We start from the raw sequence: 24,990 nt of genomic DNA, 5'->3' as shown, positions 1-24,990 counted from the left end.
CAGGAAGCCCTAGCTCAGGGTCACATTCGTCCCTCCTCTTCCCCGGCCGGGGCCGGATTTTTCTTCGTCGAGAAGAAAGACAAATCACTCAGACCTTGTATAGATTACCGCGAACTTAACCAAATAACTATTAAAGATAAATATTCTCTCCCACTCATCAGCTCGGTCTTTGATTCCATTCAGGAGGCACGCATATTCTCTAAACTCGACCTTCGCAATGCCTACCACCTCGTGCGTATGAGAGAAGGCGACGAATGGAAAACTGCATTTAATACTCCGCTAGGTCATTTCGAATATCTTGTGATGCCGTTTGGGCTAACCAACGCCCCTGCCACTTTTCAACGCTTGGTCAACGACGTCCTCAGAGATTTTCTAAATCAGTTTGTATTCGTGTATCTAGACGACATTTTGATCTACTCCAAAGATCCCAAGAACCACCAGAACCATGTGCGCCTTGTCCTTCAGAGGTTAACCGAAAACCAGTTGTTCGTAAAGGCCGAAAAATGCCAGTTCCACACTACCAGCATCCCTTTCCTCGGGTACATTTTTGAAGCTGGCAGTATTCGACCTGATCCTGCCAAGATCACCGCTGTTTCCCAATGGGAATCCCCCACGTCACGTAAAAAGCTTCAGCAATTCCTTGGCTTTGCCAATTTCTATCGCCGTTTTATTCGAAATTACAGTGCTATCGCCGCGCCTCTCACACGTCTCACATCCACTGCTAAACCCTTTCTCTGGGACTCCACGGCTCAAGCCGCTTTCAGTAATCTTAAGAAACTGTTTGTGTCAGCCCCCATCCTCATTCAACCAGATGTTTCCAGGCAATTTGTGGTGGAGGTTGACGCCTCAGACTCCGGGGTTGGAGCTGTCTTATCCCAACGTGAAGAAACATCCGGAAAGCTAAAACCGTGTGCTTTCTTCTCAAAGAAATTATCACCGGCGGAACGCAACTATGATGTGGGCAATCGGGAGCTCCTGGCAATAAAACTGGCTCTCGAAGAGTGGCGTCATTGGCTGGAGGGAGCGGCTCAACCTTTCATAGTATGGACAGACCATAAAAATCTGGAATACCTGCGCTCTGCCAAACGGCTCAACTCCCGCCAAGCCCGCTGGTGTTTGTTTTTTGACCGCTTTAACTTCTCCATCACTTACAGACCCGGCAGTAGAAATATCAAACCGGACGCCCTCTCACGCCAATTCTGTGACACCGAACACTCCAAGACTACCACCAGCATTCTCCCTGAAACCTGCATCATCGGCAATCTCATCTGGGACATCGAAACCAAAGTTATTCAGGCGCAAGGTGAGGAACCCGATCACCCCACTCCTCCTAACGGCACTCTCTATGTCCCCGCATCTGTAAGGTCGGCAGTCATCACCTGGGCTCATACCTCTCGCATCGCCTGTCATGGAGGAGTCACTCGTACACTCCATCTAATACGAAGACGCTTCTTCTGGCCCTCCATGAATAAGGACGTCAGAGAATACATCGCCGCCTGCTCTACCTGCGCTCGTTCTAAAGCTTCCAACTCTCCACCTTCGGGGTTATTGCAGCCTCTGCCCACACCGAACCGTCCCTGGTCCCACATCTCCATTGACTTCGTCACGGGCCTTCCCGTGTCTCAGGGTAACTCAGTCATTCTCACCGTAATCGACCGATTCTCCAAGTTTGTCCACTTTATTCCTCTCCCTCAGCTACCCACAGCCACTGAAACAGCAGAGGTCCTGGTAAATCACGTCTTCAGACACCACGGTATCCCTGCAGACATTGTGTCCGACCGCGGACCACAATTCATTTCTCAAGTCTGGAAGGCTTTCTGTTCTGCCTTAGGTGCCACCGTCAGCCTTACTTCTGGGTATCATCCCCAATCGAACGGACAAGCAGAACGGGCCAATCAGGAGCTGGAAGCTGCGCTCCGCTGCCTAGCCGCCCAGAACAACTCTGACTGGTCTAAATACTTGGTCTGGATCGAATACGCCCACAACACACATCCCTCCTCTGCCACGGGTGTGTCACCGTTTGAAGCATCTCTGGGTTATTTACCTCCTCTGTTTCCATCCCATGAACTAGATCTCACCGTTCCATCTGTCCAAGACCACCTTCAACGCTGCCAACTCATTTGGCGCCAGACTCAAGAGGCCCTCCGTCGCTCCAAGGAAGATAACTGCCGTACTGCCAACCGCCACAGGGTGGCAAGCCCCGACTACCAACCGGGCCAGAGAGTATGGTTATCTTCTAAAAATATTCCGATCCAGGCCACGTCCCGCAAGCTGGCTCCACGTTTTATTGGACCTTTCACCATAGATCGCATTATCAACCCCTCATGTGTCCGTCTTCACCTTCCGGCAGCCCTCAAAGTCCATCCGTCCTTTCACGTTTCTCAGATCAAGCCTGTTATGGACAGTGAATTGTGCCCGCCTTCCGCTTCCCCACCACCCGCCCGGCTCATCGAACGGCGCTCCGGCGTTTACTGTCAGCCGTGTTTTGGATGTCCGGCGCCGGGGGCGCGGTTATCAGTTCTTGGTGGACTGGGAGGGTTATGGTCCTGAGGAACGGTCTTGGATCTCCCGTTCCCTCATTTTGGACCATTCCCTCATTTCCGATTTCTACCGCGCCCACCCGGATCGTCGGCCTCGACCGCCCAGCGGCGGTCGTTAGGGGGGGGGTACTGTCACGGTGCCTCGGTCAGCCCCGCCCCCTCAGCTCTGCTCCTGACTTCCTCCAGCTGTGACCACTTCATCTCATCAACCTGCCTACTCTTAAGGAGATCCAACCCATTCATCGACGCCAGTTCGTTAACTCCTAACGGTGACTACGCCTGGTCAGCCTGCTCAAGTCCCATGTCTCTGTCCTGCCTTGCTCTCATGTTCTGCCTCTCTGTCTCAGGATTTACCCAAACGAAGGTCACCTGTGTGGAAGTCTGCCGTCACTCATCTGCCGTCCTGAACCGAGCTCGGAGTCCTCCAGCCGCGGTGTTCCCTCCAGCCTCGCCACGAGCCACGTCCGGATTCCCTCCTGTCAAAGGATTTATTCTCTTCAACTTTTCCTGTGATTAAACTCACTTACCAAGTTACTTACCCGTCTGATCATTCTGAGTTCCAGCATCTGGGTCTGTCTCGCCTGAAAACCATGACAACATGTCCCATAATGCATTGTTTTGTAGTCTGTAGTTTCCAGCTGTGTCCGGGTAGGTTTGCCCCTTGCTCCCACCCCTTTCTCGCGATATTTTTGTGATGATTGACAGGTGAAGTTGGAGCAAAAACAAAAATATATGTCTCACCAGGTGATCTGCGCGGCGTTGAGTTCACCTGGGTGATCTCAAACACGCTTATTGTGCATCTTGGCTGCACCTATTTGGTGTCACCAAGATAAATTTCCATCCGTTTTGTTTACTATTTGTACTGTCATGACAGCGATGCTGCTGTCAGTTTACCTTCTTGTTGCATCTTCAAAAGTGCAGAATAAAATGTGACACTGAATTTGAAACAGCACATTGTAATTTCTGCATCTATTATTAAAGTTTTTATTAGTAATACAGTGGAAAATAGTAGATTTGGTTAGCATGTTGATTTACGGTATGCGCCCCTAAATTTTCTGGTTGTGCCCCTAAAATTTTCAGTTAGGGGCCACAGTGCTCCTAGTGAAAAAAGTTAGTCTGGAGCCCTGGGTTGGGTCAAACGGTTGCTGGTTGGAAACCCAGGATGTTCAGGACAGCACTGCCCCCCAACCGCCCTCTCAGTGTCATAAATGATCCACAGCAACCATTGCACTGATGTTTGCTTCTGCCCCAATTCTGCTGTCTCTATGGGATCAATGCCCCCCAGGAAAAAACATCAGCTCTAAAATCTCCTGAACAGGCGTTCTGCTTCTGCCACGTTTAGGTTTGAGAGCTCCGTTAAAGACCTGCTCTGATAAAAAGGTCTTTCTAATGTGTCCTTGTAGCATTTTTCTGATGACGCCAAAAGATGAGGCCAAAGTCTCCAAGCTCCGCCCCCTTCTGATCATCCACCTGCAGACCAATAGATCCACGAACATCTGGGTTTTCCTGGTCTGAGCTGGAATCCGGATCAGAACTGGACGGATGGATGGACCTGATGTTGCTGCTGTTTTTGTTTCACCGCTAATGTCAGGATGGGGGTGTGGGGGGACTGTAAGCTAGTGGCAAAGACTGTAAATAAAGGGATGATGGGTAGGGGGGACAGGGTTGCTCCACGCCAACAGTCCTGCCCACAACTCAGAGGTGAATTTCTAATGAACTCCTGCTGCTCTGCAGAAACTATGACCTAGAAAACGTCACGTTTATAGATTTTGGCTCAAAATGTCATCATTCTAGTTAAAAGACGACTGGGGAGACTTTAAAAAACGTCTCCAGAACCTGCATCCTGGGACCAGCAAAAACGTTTGTTTGTTAACCCTCGTTATGGTTTTTTCTGGTCCTCAGAGGGGCTGTGTTGGGGTCAAAGGTCACTCTTCACCCCATGCCCCCCCCACACGCACACACCATAAAACCTACAATGAGAGGCTGCAGCTTATAGCTGAGGATGATGGTCAGGCAGCACATGGGGGGAGCTGGAGCCGAGGGGGTGGTGCATGCTGGGTAATTGCAGCTCGTCCTCCCCCTACATTTTGACACTATGAGGCAATTTATTGCCCCTCTTGGGCAACTTGGCTACCCATCTAATTGCAATATTAGCGTGTAATAACGGCGGTGTGGCGGCGATCCGTCAGCGCCGCATTCTGCTGCCTCGGCAGAATTTCTGCCATTAACGGGCAAACCGGGGAAACAAAGCGACCTTTGAGAGGAGCATCACCACGCATTTATATTCACACACACGCTATTAGCGAGGCCCCCAGCTGACGCTCCCAGCCCCATGCCCAGTAACATGCCCACAGGCCCATTTTATTACACCCCCACCCCCCAAGAGGTCACAGCTTTGTGTCGGATCAAACGGGGGGTAAAATGGTACAGTCCAAACGGGCGGGTGTGTTTACTTTAGGAAGGCGTGAGCACTCGCTGTAGCTGCAGCTGCAGCGGCATTTGCATGACGGGACACGGAAAACGGCATGCTTTAGCGTGTGGGAGGGGGGCACATAAACCTGCCTTTCTTATCAGACAAACAACTGCAGCTGCGAGTAACGGCACAAGATTTACGGAGCGTAAATGTCTTTGTGTTTTTGTTACCGACGCCTGAAGATTTAACCGCCAAACGGCCACATAAACACCTGGACAGGTAATCTCTGACCCCAGCAGGACATTCAGAAGTTTGAAGGTCCGTGTGCGCCTGTCAATCAAAAGACAGAGTCCCGAAAAGGAGCAAAAAAAAAAACAACAAAAGATTTTGTCATGAATGAAAAAAATAAAATCTTTTCCCAAAAGATTCTGGAAACCAGACTGTGAAATTTATGTCCCAGTAAAACCTGCATCCATCCATCCATCATCATCATCATCTTCTTCATCCATCATCATCATCCCATCCATCCATCCATCAATATCCTCATCCTCATCAATCCATCATCAGCATCATCATCCTCATCCATCATCATCATCCTCATCCATCATCATCATCATCATCATCATCATCATCCTCATCCTCCTCCTCATCATCCATCCATCATCATCCTCATCCTCATCAATCCATCATCATCATCATCATCCTCATCCATCATCATCATCCTCATCCATCATCATCATCATCATCATCCTCATCCTCATCATCCATCCATCCATCATCCATCATCCATCATCATCATCCTCATCATCCATCCATCATCATCATCATCATCATCCATCATCATCCATCATCATCATCATCCATCCATCCATCCATCATCCATTATCCATCATCATCATCCTCATCCATCATCATCATCATCATCATCCTCATCCTCATCATCCATCCATCATCATCATCATCATCATCCATCATCATCCATCATCATCATCATCATCATCATCCATCCATCCATCATCATCATCATCATCATCATCATCATCATCCATCCATCCATCCATTTTCTGGAGCCCTTGTCTTACATTTGGGGTCACGGGGTTGCTGGAGCCTAACCTGGCTACTGTTTGGTGTAGACGGGGTTCACCCTGAACTGGTCGCCAGTTTAGAATTATGAACTAACTTCAGAGAAAATATATGAACTCTACACAGAAAGAACCAAGCTGGGAATTGAACCTTCTAGCTGTGAGGTGGGAGTGCTTACCACTGCACAACTGTGCAGCCCAATTTTAGAACCAGAAGGGTGCTGTTAGGAAGGACATTTGAGGTAAAAGCAAAGCCAAGTCATTCAGAAAGAGTTTGTAGCTAATGTGATCATGGAGACGGAGAGGAAGGAGCGTGACGTTCATCCGGATGGCGAAGAGCTGCATCCAACTTTGAGATTCCATGTTCCAACACCAATGCAGACCTCTGTCCAACAGCAGAGTCTGAGCTCCCAAACTCCATGAAGCTGTGGAAAGACCACCAGGAAGGACCCGAAGCTGCCACACAGCGAGATCCCAAGCATCGATAGGGATTATTGTAAAGGCAATGCACAGACAGACAGTATAGAGCGACTCTGAACGTCAACAGATGCACAGATCGGAACGTTTCCTCGTGGTGTTGATTAAACGCTCACACAGAGACATGAGGTGAGAAAAGACTGAAGGAAAGCAAAAGAAACAAAGGAAACACAGGTTGACAGCTTTTCAAACCTTCTACACAAAAGCACTTCATGAAGATCCAGGTTGCTGAAGAAAAGAGCAACAGATGCTCCAAAACACCTGCCTGGAGTTTCACACCAAGAATCAAGCAGGAAGCTTTAAGACAGGAAGCAAGAGGACGTCGCAGGAGGACGTGGTAATGACATCATCACGAGGGAAGCTGCTGGGTCTGAACCCATTTTACCAGGAATTCAGGAACTCTTCTGCAGTTCCACTGACTGACAGCCAGCAAACGTGTCATGAGACGATCAAAGCTGGACGCTGACTCAAACCACAGCGGTGGTCTTCAGGTGAGATCCTACCTGTCAATGATGACGGGGTCAGAGGGAGTCTCGTTTCGATTCCCGCAGCTCTTCTTGTCGCAGCATCGACTGAAACAGAAAAAAAAGGGACAACAAAGACCTGGACGTGAGTCACTTCTGGCATTTGTCACCATTTTTAGCTGGTCACTAAAAGGTTGCAGGGTCAAACTTGTTGCTGCGTCAAGCCTGGGTTGTCATGGAAACCTGTACAAGTTCATTGTTGTGGTCCATCAACAGGCTGAGGAGCTCCTGCACAACCACTGGAAGTATTTCTACACGTCTGGACTGTGTTTCTCAGAGAACCAGCTCCTGTCTTTCTAACAGTAAGAAATCCAAATCAGGAACATTTCTGGAATGGCACCAGGGCTGCCCTGAAAACCGGTCTTTGGGAATGGGACGTCCTGGTTAAATACAAGCAGATTCGGGTTTAGTGATTAGTTTGGTTAATCCCTTTGCTAAAAAAATCCTGTTGAAGATTTAAAAAAAAGGTGGGAAATTAGCGCCATTGTTGCATTACAATCTTTTCTTGAAGCCCTACAAAGTGTTGATAGAATAAATACAGTGTTGATAGAAATACCGAATTTCCCTCCGGGGATCAATAAAGTCCTATCTTATCTTGTCTTAGCTTAAAACAGAAATGCATTGTTATCGATTGGTTTTCTTTGATAAAGATAATTAACAAATAACTTTTCTATGGAACAAGGCAAACATTGACCTTAAATGCCTCAGATTGTGTTCACAGACTCGTGCTTCCATTTAGGGCAGTGAGACCATCCGATGTTATGGTTGCTTGTGGTGTTTAATTCTGTATTAACAAAAGAATCCTGACTTTTCCTTGTTTTAATTTCTGCATAAAGGCAACAGCTTGATGTCTTCTGTGGTTATTGCAGGCAGATGTTCAGTTTGAAGCTCCTCTCCAGGATTTGGTTGCAGTCACACATCCCTCAGGTTTCTGCTCCCTTTTCTCCTTTTTTATTCTAGATCAGTTCTGTTTGTTTGAGTTCATGGACCAAAGTGAAGCTGATGGTTTGTCTTCCAGTTGTATCAGTCAATCAGAAATCTTACCAGGGTCACTCGGTGTAGCAGTTCTGTGCTGAAAGCATTTTCAATCACAAAACAATCTGATTACTAAAGTATCACGAAGCCCATTGAGACGACTGTTGGTGTGAATTTGGGCTAAACAAATGAAATTGAATTGAATAGAATTGAATATCAAAGAGAAAGAATTATATTGTCCTGACAGGTATCTGCAGGCTATCGCATCACTTCAATTATGGTGGAAAAGAAACATTTAGTGACCCACAAACAAGCTAGATTTCTGTCTCTCACAGACCTGTAACTTCTTCTGTAGAGGATCCTCTGTCCTCCACCTGTTACCTGTATTAATGTCACCTGTTTGAACTGGTTATCTATAGAAAGACACCTGTCCATAACCTCACACAGTCACACTCCAAACTCCACTAGAGACCAAGGAGCTGTCTAAGGACACCAGAAACCAAACTGTTGACCTGCACCAGGCTGGAAGACTGAATCTACAACAGGAAAGCAGCTTGGAGTGAAGAAATCTATTATTAGGAAATGGAAGACAACAAAACCACTGAGAACCTCCCTCCATCTGCGACTCCCCCCAAGATAAACACAGCCCAGAAGCATCACTGCTCTAGAGGAGATCTGCATGGAGGAATGGGCCAAAATACCAGATAATGACAACCTTGTAAAGACGTTTGACTGCTGTCATTGCCTACAAAGAGTATTTAACAAAGTATTGAGTTGAACTTGTGTTATTGACAAAATATTTATTTTCCACCATAATTTACAATTCAATTCTTTAAAAATGTGATTTTCTGGATTAAAGTGATTGATTGGTCTATAGGGGCATATAGTTTTTAACGCTGTCATGTTTGCCCTGAAAGACTTTTGTGATTAACCAAACAACCCAACCAACTGAAAAAGATCTCAATGAAAAAGTTTTCAAGCACAACTTGACCTACATTTTAGATCTGACAAAACCATAACTATCATTGCGTGATGTTTCTGTTACTCTACAATAGAAGTGTTGCAGTAAAAGAGTCTTTCTGAGCTGCCGTAACTGAAACCCAATTCTAATTTCTGCTTAAATGTAAATTCACAAAACTCCATGAAGCCTTTCAATGAGCGAGAAGGAGATCACCATCACATCGGTCCAGAGCACAGCTGGTTAGGGTCCAAGCCAAGGTCACTCAAAGCTGGACGACACACAGCAAAGGTGGCCCACTGTGGACCCCCACCATCTCCCATCAGCCCTGACAACGAGCCAGCCGTCTGGGCAGCTCTTCGCCAGAAAAGCCGCTCAGGTATTCAGAGGGCAAACAGGCCGATGAGCGCTTTATCCGAACGGCCGCCAGAACCCGTGGGGGGGCTAGACCTCAGCCTCGGACGCACAGGAGCGGCGGTGAAGACTGATGGTGAACAGTAACTGGCTGAGTCCAGCACAGCTATAGCTGTAGGACAGGCTGCAGCACGGCGGACACTGAAGGCCCCATAAGTTTAGTTGTTTATCTTATATTTTTTATATTGTTATTTATTTATCCTGGAGCAGAAAAGCAACTTCAGATGAAGGTTAATAATTTATTAGTAAATATTTTAAACCCCACTGGAATAAAAATGCTCAAAACTTGAATTTAATCCAATTAAATTTTTTAGTTCTACAGAGCTTAGAAAGAAATGTGTCTTTTCAGAGTAATGGAGGTTAAATGAAGCTTTTCTTTTCTAAGAGAAATGCTGCAGTCACTGCTTTTTCTTCATGTCGATCTGAAAAAGCACCAATTTGAACTCCAGTAATGATAAATGCATGAGATTCAAAAGCCAAACTGATCCATCATGTCTTTCTGCCACAGTTTTTATGAAAATATTGATTCTAAACATCTTATTTCCTTGGGAATTGGGAGTGTTTTCACTGCCCTGAGCAGTGCCTGCAGGCACAACCAGAGCCAATCAGACGGTTGCAAAGCGGGCCGTTCAGCTGTCTCGTCACGCTGGCAGAAAAACCCACTTCACATCCAAAAACTCAGAGATGAAAAGAAAAGCCTGCAGAACAGAGGAGAGGGGTTCATATGAGTGGGCAATTTAACAAAGGTTTTCGCGTGGACCCTGAACGCAGCACATCAGTACAACGACCCACAAGCCTCGTCTTCTTTTGTCAGACGAGAGTTTAAGGTCAAATAAAGCCACATTTCTTTGTTGGACTGGTTAGACCTGTAATGTGAGCAGGAACAGCATCTGACCACAGAAGCATTTATGGAGGCGGCCGACAGAGTAAGACCTCTTCTCCTCATGTGTGGAACCGGGACGTAAACTGAAAAACTCTGCAAAGACTCAGAGTGCTGCGGATCTTCACGTCGTTTATTTGTGAGGTTTAAGACAGCAACAGAACGAAACACAAACTGCTGCCTTTTTTTAAATTTACTTTTTTTTTATCCCAATATGGGGAAATTCTTCTCTGCGTTTTGGCCCCTCCCCTAGGGGGGAGCGGTGAGCTGCAGACTAGCTGCGCTCGGGGGGGGGGGGGGGCGACAGCTGGCTGGGGAGAGCGGGGATCGATCCGCTAACCCTCCGGTTGTTGGACCTGCTCTACCGCCTGAGCTAAACCGCTGCCCAGATGTGTGGAGCGTCCTCTAGAACCTGTAGAGCTCCTCTCATGTCCTCCAACCTTTGACCCAACGGAGCTGCTGCTGTCTGTGACGCTGGAACGCCGTGACCACGAGGACTCACCGTCCTGCCCATCATAACTGGGAGATGGCGTCTTTCCTTCAGGCTTCCCATGGGTGGGGGGGTCATTAACATGTCTTTCGCTGAGTCTTAAAAATTAATCAAACTACTTCTGACCTGCACCGTCCAATTACCCCCCCGCATCGGCCCCATGCTGTCCTGAATCAAATTGGCATTTGACAAACAAGCGTCAAATCGAGGCAGCGAATGCCAAATGAGACGCGTTATGAATCATTTATCAGTCTGTTTGATCTGTAAGTACAGAAAAATCAGAAAGTAAGCGCTGTGTTTGTGTCTGTCAGGCTCTGCTTGTGAACATGTGACTGTTGCCGCCGAACGCGCCACAATAATTTATTCCCCCAGCTACTTGGAACCATTAGTGAAAGTTCCAGGAGACCAATTAGCTTTGGAAACCCACTGGTGCTGCTGCGGTGACATGCTCCTCCAAACTGCCAAAGAAGTGTTATAAACAAACCGGACCCCAGGAGCACAGCCGGGGCCCCTCCAGGGACCCGGGGCCCCTTTCCAAAGACAAAAACAAACCTTGGCTCAGCGTCCAAATTGTTGCTTTAATAGCATTTCCCCCCAGGCCAAAGACAGCTGAACACAACCACCAGATAACGACAAACAGCAGCAACACAACAATACACGCAAACACACACACACACGCAGACACACCAAATGGACGAGCGGACCAGGGCAATCCACAAACCCAGTCAACCTGACCCCATCCCCCCAGACTGGGCCTGGAGGGCCCATCACAGGGGCCCCGAGCATCGAGCAGCAGAGTCCCACAGACAGCACAGGCCCCAGCACAGACCAGACCAGTCCCCGGCCGGGCCCAGGCTCCAACACGGGGCCAGGACACGGGGGTCAGAGAGGCCAAGAGGCTGTACGCACAAAAACTGAACAGCCACTTCGTGTGTGAGAAAGATTCCCGTCAGCTGTGGCAGGGTTTCAGAACATCACGGACTATAAGCCCCCCCTCTCGACAATATGCCAGAACAACCGCTCTCTACCAGAAAAACTGAACTTCTACGGCCGGTTTGAAGTTAACAACTCCACCCAGGCACAGATGCTCCCGCTGTCCTCACAGCATTGCAGCTGTTAACCGCTGAGGTGAGGACGGCCTTCTCCACCATCAATCCACGCAAAGCGGCCGGCCCGGACAACATCCCTGGACGGGTTCTGAAAGACTGCGCGGAGCAACTGAAAGATGTCTTCACCGACATCTTTAACACCTCACTCAGGCAGGCATTTGTACCCACCTGTCTAAAAACTGCTGTTATTACTCGGGTCCCAAAGAAGTCAAATCCCACCTGCCCAAACGACTTTCTCCCCGTGGCCCCCACGCCGATTGTGACCAAATGTGGAGCGCTTGGTCCTAAAGCACATTAAGAACAGTCTTCCAATAACTATGGACCCTTTACAGTTTGCATACAAAGCAGATCGAACCACAGAAGATGCCATCTCCACCACTCTCCACTTCACACCATCACATCTGGAGAGGAAAAACACCTACGCTAGAGTCCTCTTCATGGACTTTTAACACCATCACCCCACAGCAGCTGGTGGAGAAGCTCAGGCTACTAGGCAACACGGCAACCTGCAACTGGACACTCAGCTTCCTGACAGACAGGCTGCAGACAGACACACATCCAGGCCCATCTCAGTGAGCACGGGACACCACAGGGGTGCGTCCTGAGCCCACTGCTGTTCAGTCTGCTCATGACTGCGCAGCTCGACACAGCAACCAACCACATTGTTAAGTTTGCAGACGACAGCACAGTGATCGGTCTCATAAGCGACAAGGACGAGTCTGCTTACAGAATGGAGGTGGAGCAGCTGGCAGGGTGGTGGACATCCCATAACCTCCAGATCAACGTGGACAAAACTAAAGAAATGGTGACTGACTTTAGGACCAAAACACTCATCTGACCATAAACGGTGCTGCTGTGGAGATGGTTCCTGGGGGGGGGCACCTCACTAATGACTTGTCCTCCTCCACCAGCTCCACAGTGGTCATGAGGAAAGCACAGCAGCGTCTCCATCCCCTCCGGAGACTCAGGAAGGCTGGAGTTCCACCACCTCACCTCATCACTTCTACCATGGAGACCATCCTGACTCAGAGCTTCACTTCCTGGTTTGTAGCTGCAGAGTTCAGGACAAACAACGGCTCAGCAGGATCGTTGGTGCCCCTCTCCCGATCCTGGAGGAGCTATATGAGCAGCACTGCCTACGCAGAGCACCCTCCATCATCAGGGACCCCCAGCCCCCCCCTCATGGACTGTTCTCCCTCATGCCATCTGGGAGGAGGTTCAGGAGCATCAGCTGCAGATCCAGCAGGATGCTAAAAAGCTGTGAGGCTGAACGGACTGTCCTCATGCATCCATGCTCTCACAAACTCCACTCTGCAACAAGATTACCCCCCAACCCCCACACAACCCAAAGACACAATACATGGACACAGACTCTAGCACCCCCCCCCCCCATAAACAAGAACTGCTGTTATGCACATAGTCACTTTCTCACTGAATGCTGGTCTCTATTCTACTCTATTTTATTCTATATTTAATTTTTGATCTTTATTTATTTCACTTAATTTTTATTTATCTTATCTTTATTCTAGATTGTTCTCTTACTGCTATTTTATTATTGCTGTTTTTTGCCATACTGTCATGCTAGTGAGAATCAACATCTGGTCTCACCCGTTATTTCTCTGCAAACACTGTGTGGAATGACAAGAAACCAAGGGACCACTAGCATCTGGGACTCTGAGCATCCCCCAAACCCAGACACCAACCCAGGCCGCCCAAGAGGGGCCTGACAACTACCCCACCCCAGCAGAGGCAGGGCCAACCCCCCCAGAAAAGGAAAAGGGTTGTTATCATGTTTGAGGACATTTGTGTTTTAACATAAGGAGAAGAAAATGAGGACAGAATGAAGCCGCAAAAAATGCACCAGACCACACGTGTCAAACTCAAGGCCCGGGGGCCAAATGTGGCCCTCCATGTCGTTTGATGTGGCCCCCAAGGACATAAAAGTTTTTAATTTCTTAGAATAAAAATAGGTGTGTATTTATTCATATCTAGGGGGAATTGAAATGTGGGATTGGTCAGCTATACATTATATATATAACCTAACCTGACAGGATCAAATGTAAAAGGATTTATGCTAAAGTAACAAGCAATCATGTGTTTCTATGTAATCGTCACTTTAAAAAGTTATAGTAAATAAATAATGAATTAATTAACATTAAGGAGTAGTTACATTTATTTTTCATTACATTTCGTTCCATGTATCAGTTACATCTGGCCCTTTGAGGACAGACACTATGCTGATGTGGCCCTCAGTGAAAATGAGTTGGACCCCCCCGCACCAAAGAGTCTGGAACATGATGTAAGAAATGCTGCATTTGCCTGATTTTACTGCAATTCAAAGATTCCTGAGAGTTTGGTTGAAGGTGAGTGACTTCAAAGACTTCAGACTTTAAAGAAGAAAAACTAAAAATGATGGTGAGGCTGATCATGAAACCAAAATACGATGTTTCAGTTTCATTCTGTGATAAACGTCCAGCAGCAGCTAAAGTGACCCTGCAGCACTGAGCTGACACAGGCAATGCAATGGAATCTGCAGGACCACCAAAGGACAAAGGGCAGTTCCCTTTAGAATGTTCCTTTAGACTCTATGTTTACTTTACAATTACTGGTACAACATACATTTTAGAAATTAAATGGAATTGAATAGGATTGAGTAGAAGAATGAAGATAAAGAGTCACAATGAAGTTCTGGGAAGGAGGTTCTGTTTGGGAGAGACCCAGATGGAATGAGGATGATGTTCTGCAGGAGGAGGAACCAGGGAAGAGGAGGAGGACCAAAGAAGATATTCGTGGATGTAAAGGAGGACGAAGAGGAGAAGATTAAAAGGAGGCAGACGGTTCACTGTGGCGCCCCCTAAAGGCATCATTCAAAAGGCAAAGAACAGTTTTTCCGTCTCGAGCTCCCAGACCTGCGCCTCCCCTTTAGGGAGGTTCACTTTCTCACATGGGTCGGGAATGGGAGGTGATCGTTACCTGCACATGATCTCGTGTGTGAGGAGGACGCGGCACATCTCCGGGTTCTTGTCCTGGCCTTCATACAGGATGGGCTGCACAAACACAAACACACTGCTGGAGTGACAACAACGACGCACACCTACACAACATCCAACCCCCCACCCTGAAAGGAGCTGCTCTTCACCTGCATCTACACAACACAGCTGTTTATGTGAATAATAAACTATAAGATCCTGTTAGAGGAGAGAAAATCCTTTCATTCCAGCAAAACTGGTTTGTGTTCAGACTCCTGATGCTGCAGCACCAAGATGAAAACGACTACATGAGAGGATTAATGCTCGACCAGAGGCAGGAGGCTGGAGGTGGTGAGAGGAGGTGAGAGGAGGCTGGAGGTGGTGGGAGGAGGTGGGAGGTGGTGGGAGGAGGTGAGAGGAGGCTGGAGGTGGTGGGAGGAGGTGGGAGGAGGCTGGAGGTGGTGGGAGGAGGTGGGAGGTGAGAGGAGGTGGTAGGTGGTGAGAGAAGGCTGGAGGTGGTGGGAGGAGGTGGGAGGTGGTGGGAGGAGGTGAGAGGAGGCTGGAGGTGGTGGGAGGAGGTGGGAGGTGGTGGGAGGAGGTGAGAGGAGGCTGGAGGTGGTGGGAGGTGGTGGGAGGAGGTGGGAGGTGGGAGGAGGCGGGAGGTGGTGGGAGGAGGTGGGAGGAGGTGGGAGGAGGTGGGAGGAGGTGGGAGGAGGAGGCTGGAGGTGGTGTGAGGAGGTGGGAGGAGGCTGGAGGTGGTGGGAGGAGGCTGGAGGTGGTGGGAGGAGGTGGGAGGTGGTGGGAGGAGGTGAGAGGAGGCTGGAGGTGGTGGGAGGAGGTGGGAGGTGGTGGGAGGAGGTGGGAGGAGGTGAGAGGAGGCTGGAGGTGGTGGGAGGTGGTGGGAGGAGGTGGGAGGAGGCGGGAGGTGGTGGGAGGTGGGAGGAGGTGGGAGGTGAGAGGAGGAGGTGAGAGGTGGTGGGAGGAGGTGGGAGGAGGTGGGAGATGAGAGGAGGCGGGAGGTGGTGGGAGGAGGTGGGAGGTGGTGGGAGGAGGCGGGAGGTGGTGGGAGGTGGGAGGAGGAGGTGAGAGGTGGTGGGAGGAGGTGGGAGGAGGTGGGAGGAGGCTGGAGGTGGTGGGAGGAGGTGGGAGGTGGTGGGAGGAGGTGAGAGGTGGGAGGAGGCGGGAGGTGGTGGGAGGAGGTGGGAGGAGGTGGGAGGAGGAGGTGGGAGGTGGGAGGAGGCGGGAGGTGGTGGGAGGAGGTGGGAGGAGGTGGGAGGAGGTGGGAGGAGGAGGCTGGAGGTGGTGTGAGGAGGTGGGAGGAGGCTGGAGGTGGTGGGAGGAGGCTGGAGGTGGTGGGAGGAGGTGGGAGGTGGTGGGAGGAGGTGAGAGGAGGCTGGAGGTGGGAGGAGGCGGGAGGTGGTGGGAGGAGGTGGGAGGAGGTGGGAGGAGGTGGGAGGAGGTGGGAGGAGGAGGCTGGAGGTGGTGTGAGGAGGTGGGAGGAGGCTGGAGGTGGTGGGAGGAGGCTGGAGGTGGTGGGAGGAGGTGGGAGGTGGTGGGAGGAGGTGAGAGGAGGCTGGAGGTGGTGGGAGGAGGTGGGAGGTGGTGGGAGGAGGTGGGAGGAGGTGAGAGGAGGCTGGAGGTGGTGGGAGGTGGTGGGAGGAGGTGGGAGGAGGCGGGAGGTGGTGGGAGGTGGGAGGAGGTGGGAGGAGGTGGGAGGAGGCGGGAGGTGGTGGGAGGTGGGAGGAGGTGGGAGGTGAGAGGAGGTGGTAGGTGGTGAGAGAAGGCTGGAGGTGGTGGGAGGAGGTGGGAGGTGGTGGGAGGAGGTGAGAGGAGGCTGGAGGTGGTGGGAGGTGGTGGGAGGAGGTGGGAGGTGGGAGGAGGCGGGAGGTGGTGGGAGGAGGTGGGAGGAGGTGGGAGGAGGAGGCTGGAGGTGGTGTGAGGAGGTGGGAGGAGGCTGGAGGTGGTGGGAGGAGGCTGGAGGTGGTGGGAGGAGGTGGGAGGTGGTGGGAGGAGGTGAGAGGAGGCTGGAGGTGGTGGGAGGAGGTGGGAGGTGGTGGGAGGAGGTGGGAGGAGGTGAGAGGAGGCTGGAGGTGGTGGGAGGTGGTGGGAGGAGGCGGGAGGTGGTGGGAGGAGGTGGGAGGAGGCGGGAGGTGGTGGGAGGAGGTGGGAGGAGGCGGGAGGTGGTGGGAGGTGGGAGGAGGTGGGAGGTGAGAGGAGGAGGTGAGAGGTGGTGGGAGGAGGTGGGAGGAGGTGGGAGATGAGAGGAGGCGGGAGGTGGTGGGAGGAGGTGGGAGGTGGTGGGAGGAGGCGGGAGGTGGTGGGAGGAGGCTGGAGGTGGTGGGAGGAGGTGGGAGGTGGTGGAGTACAGAGAATGTGTCAGGATCATCGTCTCCACTGGGCCATAACTCGCACACATTAGAGCCTATTGATCAGTTTGCTGACGCTTTGTTGGTTATTGATCGGTGACACGCTTACTAACCAGAGATCTGTGTCTGAGTGTGTGTGTGTGTGTGTGTGTGTGAGAGAGTGTGTGTGGATCCTCGTGTGTGTATGTGCATAAGGGTCTGTGGTGGTATGTGTGGCAAGCTCATGTTGTTGTGTTGCGTAGCTGTTGTGGGTGTGGCCTGGGTGGGTGTGGCCTGAGTGGGTGTGGTCTTTGTCTCTGGGCGTGTGGATGGCAGCTCACCTGTTTGGTCATGGAGTCGATCAGCCGAACGTAAAGATCCTGTTCTGTCCTGATGCCTGAAAAACCCACAACCACAGAGTCACAGTGTGAAGTAACTGACACACACACACAGACACACAACCACACACACAGACACACAACCACACACACAGACACACAGACACACAGCCACACACACAGCCACACACACAGCCACACAACCACACACACAGACACACAGCCACACACACAGACACACACACAGACACACAGCCACACACACAGACACACAACCACACACACAGACACACAAACAGGTTATTGTGAAACATGAGGACAGCTCTACAACAAGGCGTGGCTCTTCGGTCACGCATGTGTTTCTGTTTGCTCTACTTGCTCCCTAATAACCCCCCCCCCCCTTCCCCCCTCCCTGGATAAACAGGAGCATCAGCGCCGCTGCAGAGCTGTTTATTATTTATGGGGGGCCTGCCTTTACCGGAGCCCCCGCTGCCATCTTCCTGCAGCAGAACCCCGATCCTCCTCCTCAGACAAATTACATCCCATCAGGGCGGCTGCTGCTGTATCCGCCGCGCATCCTGGCGTTTATGCAACCGAGGCGCGGCGTGGAGGGACGGGGGGAGCACCTGTTAGCGGTGCGTCTGCTCTAATTGATCAGAATGCCGCGGCTCCTCGTTGGGTCGGTTCCTCCCGGTTCCTCTGCCTCCTAATTGGCATGATTGAGTTGTCAGCCTGAATCCTAAATGACGGCAATCTCCAGCTTACAAATGAGGTGATCACCTGCAGAGGTGAACCGCTGCCTCCTCTCTAGAAGAAGATGCTCTCTTAAGTCAACGCCACCGGCTCCTCCTGCAGGACCAGGACCTCCTATGGAGGCGCAGAGCCATGGCAAGAGTCCGATCCCGCCAACCGTCATCAGACAAAGAGCGGATAAAAATCCTCACAAAGTCACTTTCCAGCTGCAGATGCTGGAGTCTGGGGCTAAAACCCACATCAGAGGAGGACCAAGCATCCAGAAGAGCTGTGGAGCAGCGTCTGCCCCCTTCCCACACCCCCAGCTGCTGGGAACAGAGCTGTGGAACGAGCTGCATAGAGCTGCCGTTGGAATGTTCTTTTGGAGCCCAGTGTTTCTCTGTGACACCATCACAGCAGGACATGTTTCTTCCCCAGCAGAACCAGAACCAGAACCAGAACCATGAGAATAAAGAAGCTGTGATGTTTTCAGCTGCCAGTGGTTTCCAATGTTTCCCAAAGCCTCCAATACATCTCTCTGGTGCTGTTTCAAGATTTAGAGAAAACCTTTGATGTGATAAAAGTCCCATTTTCAGGAAAAACATGTCAGGACAATCTTTTCCTGGCAAACGGATGGTTGAACGTCTTCAGGCGTGTTCATCGTGGTTAAAAAACACAAACTGCTCCGGAAAAACAAAAACAAAAAAATCAAACTCTTGGTTCTTGACCGATAACCAGAACCTGGGGGGTTCTGGTTATCGGTCGTAGTGTTCAGTGAGAAGAGACGGAGGATGACACACAGACCCCCCCCCCATCTAGCTCAATCATGAAGAACACGGCTCACGTGACCGATGTTCAGCGTCACACGGGCGGACTCAGACTTTACGGGGCCCCAGGCAAACAATAACATGGGGCCCCTGCAGCGGTGGTCTTATACAAATACAAACAATTTCCATACTGGTTCCCTTTTAGACGTCAGTGTCAAGAATCCCAGCATAAGTATTAAAAACTGAAATCACATTTTAATGTTAAAGAAAACTATTTTATATTAGAAACATTATTTTAACCTGGAAAATACATTTATTAAATAAACTAATTTGATAATCCCTCACTTCCTAGAAGGAACAAATGAAGATTTTCTGTTTTTCTTTCATTTGTCAGGTTTTACTAAAGAGGACAAAAGAAACTGAGTTCTTGTTTTTCCAAATGACTCCACTTTTTTAAAGATTGCTTTGACTGGCATTTAATCTCTGCCAGCGTTGCCAGATAGAGTCGTGGTTTTCCAGCCCAAAAGTCGTCTAAAAAAAGAGCCCAAAATATTAATCAGTGATCAAGTGAGCAGCAGCAGCAGCAACATGGAGGAGTGAGGTTTGAGTCCGTGTGTTAAGAACAATCCACTACACCAGAACCCTCTTTTCTGGACTAGAAACCTTTTGCTAAAAGTCCAAAGTCCTGGACCTGGAGACAGCAAAGGAGGCTGGACCTCCACCTCTGCAGTTCCACAGCTTTCTCACCTCAACAACACAACAGATTGATGCCGCAACAAATAGACAGTGAAGAGAAATGAATGACATTTATGCTAAAATCCTCCTTTTCTGATTGGTCCCATGTAATATTCTCTTTATCTGAGATGTTTGGGATTTTATTATCTGTGAGACACAATCTTTATAATTATCATAAATAGAAGTGTGAGTTTTTAAGTCTAAATTTAAAAGTAATACATGAACATAAATGCTTCCTGCTTCATCAGACCGAGTCTGTGGCTGTTTCTTTTTCCTCCAATCAAACGGAGCTTACAGCACCTCCTGGATGTCTTTGGTCAGTGTGAACAGGTGAAGCCCAGGTGAAGCCCAGGTGAAGCCCAGGTGAAGCCCAGGTGAAGCCCAGGTGAAGCCCAGGTGAAGCACAGGTGAAGCACAGGTGAAGCACAGGTGTGTTGCTGCAGACAGCAGCTCTTACCGTTGCTGTAGAGTAGCTGTAATCTGTAGTGGATTCCATTGTTGGTCTTCTCTCCGTTGTACTCCTGTCAAACAAACACAAGGAAAGACTCTTAGCAAAGGCCCGTCAGCACTGAAATTGTGTTGCTACATGATTGTGTGATTGTAATGCAAAAACAGTTTGACCCCAAATCTCAGCAGCTCACATTAGTGTAGCCTCAACCAGCTTTAGGGCGTTCTAAAAAACTTCTTCTCTCTTCACACTCTTTTTTTTTTATACCTGCATCACACCTTAACTGTGGACCCCCCCCCCCCCCCCCCCCCCATGTCACCACAGCTCAGGGGATGTTACATAAACCTGAAACTCTTCTGGCCTCAGAAGGGATGGCCGCTCAGTGCCAAATGTACCTGACAGAGTTGGCTCGTCCCCAGTTCCATTGTCGGTCCAAGAGAGTAGAGGTCAAATTAAAGGTGATGAAAGCGAGTGGGTGGAAGTTTCTTTGCCAGCTGGCAGCCAATCAGCACAACCCCCCCCCCAAACCTGCCTGGATGTTCTGTCTTTTTTGGGTTGGAGCTCTAAGGCTAAACTCTGATAAACCTACTTTCCTGGACGTCAGCGTCTGTAGAACCTTCTTTCAGAAAGGACTGGGTCTGATCAAATGACTCCGTCTAGCAGTTGGATTCATTAGAACCTCCTCTGTAACTTTCCTGGGGAGCTCCTTGATTTGGAAGAATATTCTCCAACTAGAAGAAACAGAAACTACCTGAAAACAACCCGTCTTGGCGCTAATGTCACCTGATATTAAAATGAAAATGTGAACATCACTTCAACACCTCACACAGAGTCCTGGAGGGCTTGGAAAGGTTTGCCCATCTATCCACACATTGGAAGATGGTCTGTTGGGGCTATGCCGTGATGGCTGACACGCCCCCGCCCCGCTGCGAGTCGACACCATAGACCACATGTGTCAAACGCCAGAGCGTAAAAGTTTTTAATGTCTTAAAATAAAAATTGGTGCGTATTTATTCATATCTAGGGGGAATTGAAATGTGGGATTGGTCAGCTATACATTAGGACTTAAACACTGTCCACATAATCTAACCTGACAGAATCAAATGTAAAAGGATTTATGCTAAAGTAACAAGCAAACAAATGTTTCTATGTAACTGGAACTGCCACTTTAAAAAGTTATAATAAATAAATAATGAATTATTTAACATTAAGGAGTAGTTACATTTATTTTTCATTACATTTAGTTCTAGTGAAGAAGAAGGAGCTTAGCCAAAACAGCTCCTGATTTACTGAACAGCCTATGTTCTACCCTCACTAATGAACTTTGGGGCACGGTTACCAAACAAATAAGATCTTGGTTACAAGCAGCTGAAACAGGTTTCCTCTGCAGGATGGCTGGACACTCCTTCCCCTAGAGCCACTATTTCCCACATCCAGAAGACCAGAAGTCCATCCGATTCTACTTCAAAACCCATCCAGAGAGGCCAGTTGAGGTGACCCACGCACACATTTGAGAGGAGTCCTAAGCGCTTCCTGGGGAAGATTCATGTCACACCAGGAGGAAGCCCCAGGAAAGACCTAGGATGTCCTGGAGGAACCAAATGTCTCATCTGAGTGCTGTGGTGGATGAACTATGGATTATCTGCACAGAGGCAGTTCTGAGCGTCTCTTCTTCCACAGTGAAGCAAACACAGAACAGACTCACCTTGTCTTTCTCCACAAAGTCCACGTAGGAGGTCCTCTCGATCTCCACAGGCTGACCCTGCCGGTCGTATAGTGCCAGCACAAAGTGGAAGAAGTTGGACTTCCTCAGGTTGGACGGGGGTTGCTTCTCAAAGTGAGCTCGAGCCAACCCCACCCCACTGAAAATAGAAGACACAGTCTGCTTTATCAAACTCAGAGGAGGAACCCCTCCAGGTCAGATCTGCTCCTGATGCAGCCGGAGGTTCTCTCTTTTTGGAATAAAGCCTTCCTCCGTTTGTTCCTGGTTTTACATGTCGTCATTTTATTTAAACTGAAAATAATCCAAGATTTCATTTTAGGACAATAGCCAGACTAAGCTGCAGTCAGAGCTCAGTAGAACCACTGCTTTTTGTCCGGAATCCGGTTTTTTTAGGAGTTTTTTTTACCGCAAAGGAGGGTCTAAGGGGCAGGGATGTCCCGTTCAGTTTCGTTTCGTTTAGTTATTACCTATTGAATTTAATGACTGATTTCATGTTTTTACACAATACTGTATGAAGCCCATTGAGACGACTGTTGTTCTAATATTCAGCTATTGAAATTGAATTGAATCAAACAGCTGTTCCCCCCTCAGCTGTTAGATTTAGTTAAGTTGAGGCTTTTATTGTGTAAATGTGTTGTTTTGTTAGATTATTATAACAGAGGGATTTTATTTCCCACAAACAGTTGAAAGGATAAACTTGACGACCGCTGATCTCCGTGTTTCAGTGGATTCAAATGTTTTCAGGACAAACATCTTTTTATCACAGGAATTTTGCTTTTTACACAAACAGACAGGGGTTCAGATGAGGAAGAAAGACATCTTTTATGGATACAACGCCGTGCAGTGAAAATGCATTTGGTGACATTTCTGTTTTGACAGCAAAAAAGGGAGAATGAGGCACCAGAGACTGTGAGGAGCTGAAAGTGGAGTTTATGATGTAATAAATGCTGGATTTGCATTATTCTACTGCAATTCCATTATTTATCACAGACTTTAATGTGAATTTCAGTGCAGAGAGAGAGAGAAGAGGATGGAAAAAGAGAAAAAAAACAAATTCAGACCTTGTGTTTGAAGATGTAGGCGTGAATGTAAGACCTAAAATACTGAAATGTGATGCAGAAGCATGGCGGTGTTTTCAGTGTCCTGTAGCTGCAGCTGAACAGGGGGGGTGCAGCCCCCCAGACAGCTAGAATGGTAGGACCTGAGCGAGGGGGGGTATCCTTTACCCTCCTCTAGAACGTTTCCTGATCGCTACGGCAGCCACAGATAGATTTATTCACGCGGCGTTCATTTGTACGAACTTTCCCAGCACCTGAGCTTCCTGGCTGGGGGGGCTTCTCCCCTGACAGCAGATTAATACAGCCCTGACCTTTCTGCACCCCCATTACCAATGCTTAGTGGCTCATTTAGAGGATCTCCTCTGTTCTCACATGGGGGAGGCCAGCTCAGGTGCAACACTTCAACAGAGGCTCTGACATGAAGATGTTTCTGCAAGACCTTCACCAGGACTCCTCCCACTCTGGAAGAACAGGAAGTCCTCCACCAACAGGAACCTCCAACTAAAGCGGGTCTGTCCAACAGCGTTGGGTGGTGCTGATCCCTACATAACACTTTCCTACGGCCGATGGAGCATCTGGACTGTCATTTAAAGCCAAAACATGAGGAAAAATCATTGCAGCAGACTTCTCAGGTTTATCATCTATGGAGGGATTTTTGTGCCAGGATTCCAAGCACAACACTCACTGTTTGAGTGAGAGAGAGAGAGTGAGAGACAGAGACAGAGACAGAGAGAGACAGAGAGAGAGAGAGAAAGACAGAGAGAGACAGAGAGACAGAGAGAGAGAGAGAGAGACAGAGAGAGACAGAGAGAGAGAGAGAAAGAGACAGAGACAGAGACAGAGACAGAGACAGAGAGAGAGAGAGAGAGAGACAGAGACAGAGACAGAGAGAGAGAGAGACAGAGACAGACACACTTCAATAAACCCGAAGGAAATTTTAAGTGGCCAGCTGCCCATACTTAAAAACACAATCATTCCTAAAACAGATACAACCCCACAAATGTTTGCTTAAAAATGTTGTGCTAAAATAATTATTTTGCACTTGAAACTCAAAAATACGCCATCAAAACAATTTTCACTGGAGAGAAATTCTCTCTCTTCTGCCCTCAAGCAGAGAAGGGCAACACAACACAGACGTGCCACAAGAGCCAGCCAATCACAGCCATGAAGTCTGAATCTGACCAATCAGCATCAGCCTTCATGGCCATGTCGTGTAGTTCAATTTCAGTGGAAGGGGTGTGGCCTTCCAACAAGCTTCCTCCTGATTGGAGAGAGTGGTTGCCATAGAGACATTTAGTTCGCAGGTTCTTAAATCAGTCTGGGGACGTCGTAAGCAAACATGTGGCTGTTATCGAGATCGTTCTGCCGCTTCCATAAATGACATTTCAGTGAAATCAATAAACTTCTGATTCATCAAAGAAAATCAGGTAAACTGATTCATTCTCAAACGTTCTCTCATAGAAATGCATTGTGGGCCGTTTTAAGGTGGCGGCAGCCGCCTGCTGAGGGCTCAGTGGCTGAGGAGGGCAGAGGCAGCCATGGGGGGGCATAAGTGATTTTCATTTATGCCCCTTAATAGAGCGAGTCATTCCTAATTAGGACGAGTGAGTCAGGAAGACGGCGGCTCTGCTGCTGTCAAGCTGTCATTAGCAACAGATTAGTCTGTGGACGGAGGGCTGCTGTGCACGTGCACACACACACACACACACACACATGCATTCACACATGCACACACACACATGCATTCAGACGTGCACACACACACATGCACACACACATGCACACACACATGCACACACACATGCACACACACATGCATTCACACATGCACACACACACATGCATTCAGACGTGCACACACACACATGCACGCATACATGCACACACATGCATTCACACATGCATTCACACGTGCACACACACACATGCACACACACGTGCACACACTCACATGCATAAAAACACAAACACATATGCTCACGTGTGGGGTCTGTTATCTCCCCATCAGTAAAG

General features: G+C 49.0%; 1 protein-coding gene and 1 long non-coding RNA gene across 13 annotated transcripts in view; one reads left to right on the top strand and one right to left on the bottom strand.

Moving 5' to 3' along the window:
- LOC101161695 (transcription factor COE3) overlaps window positions 1–24,990 on the bottom strand; it is a 121,802-nt gene that overhangs the window by 90,448 nt on the left and 6,364 nt on the right. For all 12 annotated transcript variants that reach the window (XM_078954467.1, XM_078954465.1, XM_078954466.1 and 9 more), the window contains exons 2-6: window positions 21,902–22,058; window positions 20,206–20,269; window positions 17,518–17,573; window positions 14,836–14,909; window positions 7,016–7,084 (exon numbers count right to left, since the gene is read on the bottom strand). In XM_078954467.1, the coding sequence (XP_078810593.1) occupies window positions 7,016–7,084; window positions 14,836–14,909; window positions 17,518–17,573; window positions 20,206–20,269; window positions 21,902–22,058 (420 nt within the window). The remainder of the gene's footprint in view (window positions 1–7,015; window positions 7,085–14,835; window positions 14,910–17,517; window positions 17,574–20,205; window positions 20,270–21,901; window positions 22,059–24,990) is intronic.
- On the top strand, window positions 2,676–3,074 carry LOC105357807 (uncharacterized). Its single transcript, XR_911620.3, has 2 exons — window positions 2,676–2,809; window positions 2,888–3,074. It is a non-coding gene; the product is annotated as an uncharacterized LOC105357807 (long non-coding RNA).

The sequence above is a fragment of the Oryzias latipes genome, chromosome 10, assembly GCF_053564925.1.
Source record: "Oryzias latipes strain Hd-rR chromosome 10, Olatipes_Hd-rR_3.1".
Taxonomy (NCBI): Eukaryota; Metazoa; Chordata; class Actinopteri; order Beloniformes; family Adrianichthyidae; genus Oryzias; species Oryzias latipes.
This window is presented reverse-complemented; position numbering and strand designations above follow the sequence as displayed.